We start from the raw sequence: 6,606 nt of genomic DNA on the forward strand, positions 1-6,606 counted from the left end.
GAACCTTAATCAAGTTGCTTTGTCCATTTCATTTCTTAATGCACACAATGTACAAAAGCCTTACCGGGGTCCCTTTTACCACTGTAGATACATGACCAGGCACAACTCCTTCGACATCTGGCACCGGGGCGAGTCGCGAAAGTCCAAAATCAGCAACCTTTGCATTGAACTTAGAGTCCAATAGTATATTACTGGCCTTGACATCTCTGTGGAATATTGGAGGATCAGCTTCTGTGTGTAGATACAAAAGACCTTTAGCTGATCCTAGAGCAATCTTCATTCTCATTGTAAAATTCAGAGGTGTTCTTGAATAAGCTGTCATGAATAATTAATTAGGTGAGGCTACATACAAAGATATCAAAATCACAACACACGAAATTTAGTTGATAAGAGGATTAGGCGTACGCGAGAGGTGATCCCTTAGCGTTCCGTTCGGCATATATTCGTAAACCAGCATCTGCAATAACAAGTCACAAGAACAGAAACTCACTAGGCTGTGTGTTTTTTTTCAACTAAACATGAATCTTTTCTTTCTATATGAAGATATTCATATAAAGATAACTTAAGAAGTTGGTAAAACAGATTATAATGTGTTACCTGTTCACCCTCTTCATCACAATATCCAATTAGAGACACAAGGTTTCGGTGATGCAGGCGCGACAGCAACTGTATTTCTGTAAGAAACTCCCTCTCACCTTGCAGTGATCCTTCCTGTGCACGTTTTATGGCGACAGCAGTGCCGTCAGCAAGAATACCTTTATAAACCTTCCCATACCCGCCGCGTCCAACTTGAGAAGACTCACTGAAATTATTAGTTGCTGCTGCCAACTCTTCAAAAACAAATACCCTCACACCTTCAATTTTTATTGAGATCCTTGTTCCTGTTGTTTAGATACATTTTCATGAATGTGATTAAGTCAATCTAGACTTCTCATTACAGATAAACGAAAGGACTAATAGAGATATTTAATGATTTCTCATCTTATAAAATCCTCACTCTTCTTTGCTTTCTTTAATGTGGAACTAATTTCATACATTACTTCTTACACTTGCAACATTAACAGTACTTACCACCATGTTGCCGTTTGGAAAGTATACGGTAATCTCTCAATCTGATTCTCAATATAAGAAGGGAAACAATTGCAGATAATGTAACTGCTACCGCAATTGAACCTAAGATTATTCCAGCCAGTGCACCTTTGCTTAGCCCTGAACCTGAAGACACCACAATCACTGTGGCAACAAAAACCAGTACCTTAGTATCCATAAGACAATTTTATCATGAGAGTTCTCTAGACACAAATTACAACAAGAAAGTATTATCCCACTAGGCACCATTGAAGTATATAATGTATCATTTATAGAGGAAAACTCTTTACACGTAGATCTTCTTTAACCACCTCATGTATAGTCTTTTTGGATATTCCTCTACCATTCGCCCACTGTCCACTTTTCATCTCATCCACCCTCCTAAACGAATACTCTGCCGATCTTCTTCTCACATGTCCATACCACTGTCATTCTTTCTATAATATGTGCTACTCAAACTTGCTCTCTTATATATTCGTTTCTTATTTTGTCTACACATATATGACCGTCTCATCCATCTCAGCACTTCATTTCTGCTACACTTAACTTATGATCACTCTAAATACAGATTAACTTCTAGAAACATGCAATCTTGTTAAAGTTTTTTTGTTTTGGTCGTGCATGTTAAAGTATTTGATTGACTTTTAAATGAAGGAAAGTAGTATTATTCAAACCACTATTCCATTAGCTTACCCTGACTATAAGCAGGAAGATCCATAAGTTCATAAGGCCCAAACAAGTCACTGTCACTAATATTCCACCCTGTCAACGTGCTTCTAATCCGCGAATACTCGCTATCATTGAACTTCTGATTAGTTGTGGTGTTGTTAACAGTTGCAGGAAAAACCTTCAAGTTCATTCGCAACCGAGGCCCTTCTTCCCATTCATAATCAGTAATGTGCAGCTGATTAGTCTCAACTTTCAATCCATCAGTGAGGTATGTTTGAAAGTTACTCATGAATGCAGGGAAATCTGATCCAAATCCTGGACTTTTCAATCTGTAATCAACATACAATGGAGCTGAACAGACACAGTCCACAGAGTACTCATAAGGAGAGGAGCATGGTTCACCGGGACAGTTAATGCCGGAGCTACCATTCCCCCCGGTTACACCTTGAGATCCACAGAACTTAGCAAAGCTGTTATTTTTGCATAGAGGATTTCCCCCAAGCCTGAAAAGCAGTAATGTGACAAGTAAAAATCACTAATGATGTTTATGCTCCCTCGGATCCAATATAACTGTCAAGTTATAATTATACACAGATATTTTGGATCCGAGGGAGTATTGTTTTTAGGATAAATTACTGTTGTATCTCTAGAAATTTGGTAAAATTCAACCAAAACCTTTAAACATTCATCGACTTCGCCTAAGATTTATTTAAATACTTTCCATTTTTCCTAAAGTATAATACTAAACACATGTAAACATAACATGAACCTCCCTTAAACAAGAATTAGATGAAATCTCAGGGAGTTCAGTATAATTTTCCTTATTTTTACTATGCAATAAGATGAAACACTCTAGTCTTCACTACCCTCATATATATAGTTTAAATTGCAACAGTGAGTTTAGGAACATACTGGAGTGTGACATTTGAAGGAAGAGTAGTACTTCCTGATATGGTGTTGAGCTCATTGTTTTGCAAGTCCCTACAAAGATTTCAAAAACCAAGTAAAAAAATACACCTAAGGTTTGAGCAAAATAAAATAGAGTATGTCACATAAACATACATATATACAATAAGGACTAAATATCAGTTGAGGTCTTACACAATAAGGCTTTCATTTGCACTTGAAGTCTTGTTCTGCCAAATGGAGGAGGGAACGTTGCCACTCAATTTATTGTTTGCAATTGATCTGTCCCATTATTCATAAAACAAAAGAATATTATGGATGTTGCTCTTAAGGTTGATGGAGAAGAAGAAAAGGTTGATACAAAAACATAAGAGTCAACTTACAATTTCTTAAGACGTGGAAGATTTGAAAAATTTAATGGAATAGTTCCACTGAGATTGTTGTTTGATAACACACTGCATAGTGGTCAACAAAATAATTATATCAAATATGTGATACCACCTTCGTTCTCAATATTAGATTTATATATTTCTTGGGCACATCTAATACGTATTCTAAGAACATGTATAACCACTTATTTTCATTTATAAAATTTTAAAATGATGTAAAAAAAAAAAATCAAAATTAGTTCCAATTAAATGTGATCTAACACTATAAAAGTAATTCGTGAAAAAAAAAATACTATGTGCATACAAAAAATTAGCTACTATATATTTTTCTATAAATACATATGTTGTTTAACTCGTTTTTAATGTGTATATTGTATTTCAACGCATATTTTATACAAATAACCGATTTAGGGACTAAGTTTTTGTGTACATGTAACATGGTTGATCTGAAAATTATCCACATACATAAATCCAAATACTGGAATGCAAATATCCAAAAGAGGAAAAATTATTTGAACAATACAGATTCTTACATGGTTGTGATATTCCCAGAAAGCTGATTTGTAGGAATTGTTTCATTCAGCTGATTGTGACTGAGATCACTGGAATTTACAAAAATAATAGTAACCAGAAAACTGTTAGAAGACATATAATATTATAAATCAATACATAAACTGAAAATGAGATACTTACATATAATAAAGGTTTGGTATCCTACTCAAATCAGGAATTGGTCCTTTCAAGTTGCAGTTCCTAAGGCTCCTGAAAATAATGTGACAAGGACAATGCATCATTTTAAATAATTCTTGTGTATTTAGTGTCATAACATATTAATTGGAAGAAATCAAGATGATAAGAGCATATTATACTTATTGAGTCAAACAATTTTCCTATTTATAATTGTATTTGTTTAGCAACTCAGTTCCATTCCTTTTTTTTTTTTTACCAAAGATAGGAGACTCGAACCCGCAACCTCTTAATTGAGTATGGAGAGTATATACCATTTGAGCTATCACTCATTGGCCTCAGTTCCATTCCTTGTATTTGTAACTTGTTTACTATGTATCAGAAATTGCACTTACAGTTTGAACAAACGTGACATATCTCCATAAGACTCGGGAATAGTACTTCCACTAAAGTTATTGTTATCAAGCTGCCTGCAAAAAAACATAAAATAATAAAAAGACAAAATTTTAGTCACATACATGATAAAAGAATATCAAAAAATTAGGGAAAAGAAAGTGAAAAGAAAATCTTACAGAATCTTTAAGCGTGGCATCTTAGAGAGATCAGGGGGAAGTGTTCCTGTTAAGTTGTTTGTGTCAAGAAGCCTGCATGTCCACAAATACACATAAACATCTATTAATTACTATAATAGAATTATTAAATCCAAAAACTTTATACAATGTGATTTTCAATGTGATTTTTTTTTTATTGTGACAGTTATTATTGGACGAAAGGAGTGTGTTACTGATATCGAACAGCCAACTTACAGGTGAAAAAGGTTTGGTAGTTGGGAAAGCTCCGGCGGGATAGGGCCGCTAAGTGAATTATTGTTCATGTGACTGCAAAAGGCAAAGGATTATTTCTTTCATTTTTGAAATGAATCTTGATCATGAAGAAGAATGAATCAATCTTACAAGTGCTTGCAGGCATTGAGGTTTGCAAATGATGAAGGTATAGATCCATTGATATTGTTCTGATCAATTTGCATTCGGATCAAGTTTGGTAAATAGCCAAGCTCTTCTGGCAGTGGACCAATTAATTTATTTCCATTCAGGAGCCTGCAAAAGAATACATATAATTAATGTTTCATAAGGTCATAAGATGTTCAAAAAATAATAATCATGCACCAAATTATTTGTCCATATGATATGTATAAGTAAAAAGTGCAGTTAACTTCATATAAAATTAATAGCTGATAATAGTTAAATAATTTAATAAATTTGACTAAATTATTCGATTATTAACTTCATATAAATTTAACCGCATATGATTCTATAGTACTTTGCCAAAAAGAATGCCTCAACTTACAAGAGTTTCAGGGTAATGATGTTGCCAATTTCTTTTGGTATGGTCCCACTTATCTTGTTCCACATAAAATCCCTTTCAACAACACAGATAAAACTATTTTTATTTTTTAATATATATTTTATATTTTAATAAATATTTTATATTAATGATCGATTTTGATAGATAATTTTAGTATATACTTAACATAGTTAATAATATTTTATTAAAAAAATGTAAACAAGATTATACTCCAAACATTAAAAACAGCTACATTCTTACAATATTTCCAGATAAGTGAAGTTGCCAATCTCCGGTGCCAATTTTCCAGACAAGTTCATTCTCAATAGTTGCCTAAAATTATTAAAAAAAAAAAAAACAAACATAAAAGGGTGTTACATATATACATAATATTACATAATACCATGACATAAAATAGTGACAAACTAAGAAAGATATTAAATCTTACAGTTCCCGAACATGAAAATATCCATCGTTAAATCTTCTGTCGTGACACAAAACCCCTGTCCATCTATTAATACATGGATCTCCTTGATTCCAATTACTCAAATTTCTATTGACATCAATCAAATTGTTCTTTATGGCTCTCAACGCCTTAACTGTATCCATAATCAAGTTATCAATAGAACCAATCAACAATATATACAAATGACAGCTCGATGCACAAACATCTCGCGTTAACACAAGTTAAGAAAAAAGAGTCGCATCCAAAAAGTGATTTGGCAATATCTAAATAAACTAAAAATATGATCTTTTAGCATAAATCACTTCTCTTTTCTAACAAACCTTCATTGGGGTGAGTGACTCCATTCTGAGCAGTAGCCAATAGCAAATAGCAGCAAAACCACAAGAACAGAACAACTTCACACTTTGAAAGATTCATCCCAAGTATACACTCTAAAACAAAATCACCACTTAAATATTCTTCCTGATGAACTCAAACCTCCACCCTGCTTGCTTTCCTTGCGCGCGCGCACACATATATAGATCAATACCTGTTTATATTCCCAAATTTTTATGCACTGGTGATTTAAAATAGTTTTACACGAGCAACTGAGCTAAAAGTCAAAGACTATTTCGACGATAAACATCTTTGAAAAACGAAAAATTATTTTTTGGATACAAATTTGATACACATGAAGAAGAAGAAAAAGAAACATACCTATATATGAAAAGATTTGTAATGAAAAGAAGCAACACGGTGGAAGTTGGAAGCAATAAGAAAAATAGAAGGCAATAAGGAGGCAGCAAAAATGAAAAGAAAGTCTAAGTTGCAATAAAACATAATGAGTGAGTGAAAGACACGTGGATAAAAAAATATGAAGAAAGTTGGTATCTCAAAGGTTAAGGCTCTTACCAAGTCTACATAGAAATCAAATTTAATGAAGAGATGAGAATGAGTAATTGGCAGTGTAGCTGATGACGAAAGCCACCGCGCTTTTGCATGCTATATATATTGCTCAATCAATATAACAGTGCAAAATAGATTACAAAATATAAATAAATAATGAGCACCTTTACT

The 6,606-nt window shown here is 33.3% G+C and overlaps 1 protein-coding gene across 1 annotated transcript in view; it reads right to left on the reverse strand.

Moving 5' to 3' along the window:
- LOC107458086 (probable LRR receptor-like serine/threonine-protein kinase At1g06840) overlaps window positions 1–6,366 on the reverse strand; it is a 7,414-nt gene extending 1,048 nt beyond the window's left edge. The window contains exons 1-19 of the mRNA XM_052251949.1: window positions 6,247–6,366; window positions 5,871–6,079; window positions 5,533–5,683; window positions 5,346–5,417; window positions 5,088–5,159; window positions 4,694–4,837; window positions 4,547–4,618; window positions 4,313–4,384; window positions 4,136–4,210; window positions 3,747–3,815; window positions 3,587–3,655; window positions 3,048–3,119; window positions 2,860–2,946; window positions 2,671–2,739; window positions 1,783–2,261; window positions 1,072–1,233; window positions 598–881; window positions 406–457; window positions 65–315 (exon numbers count right to left, since the gene is read on the reverse strand). Coding sequence (XP_052107909.1) covers window positions 65–315; window positions 406–457; window positions 598–881; window positions 1,072–1,233; window positions 1,783–2,261; window positions 2,671–2,739; window positions 2,860–2,946; window positions 3,048–3,119; window positions 3,587–3,655; window positions 3,747–3,815; window positions 4,136–4,210; window positions 4,313–4,384; window positions 4,547–4,618; window positions 4,694–4,837; window positions 5,088–5,159; window positions 5,346–5,417; window positions 5,533–5,683; window positions 5,871–5,967 — 2,349 coding nt within the window. The 5' untranslated portion in view covers window positions 5,968–6,079; window positions 6,247–6,366. The remainder of the gene's footprint in view (window positions 1–64; window positions 316–405; window positions 458–597; window positions 882–1,071; window positions 1,234–1,782; window positions 2,262–2,670; window positions 2,740–2,859; window positions 2,947–3,047; window positions 3,120–3,586; window positions 3,656–3,746; window positions 3,816–4,135; window positions 4,211–4,312; window positions 4,385–4,546; window positions 4,619–4,693; window positions 4,838–5,087; window positions 5,160–5,345; window positions 5,418–5,532; window positions 5,684–5,870; window positions 6,080–6,246) is intronic.
- Window positions 6,367–6,606: the final 240 nt, after the last annotated feature.

The sequence above is a fragment of the Arachis duranensis genome, chromosome 7 (genome assembly GCF_000817695.3).
Source record: "Arachis duranensis cultivar V14167 chromosome 7, aradu.V14167.gnm2.J7QH, whole genome shotgun sequence".
Classification (NCBI taxonomy): Eukaryota; Viridiplantae; Streptophyta; class Magnoliopsida; order Fabales; family Fabaceae; genus Arachis; species Arachis duranensis.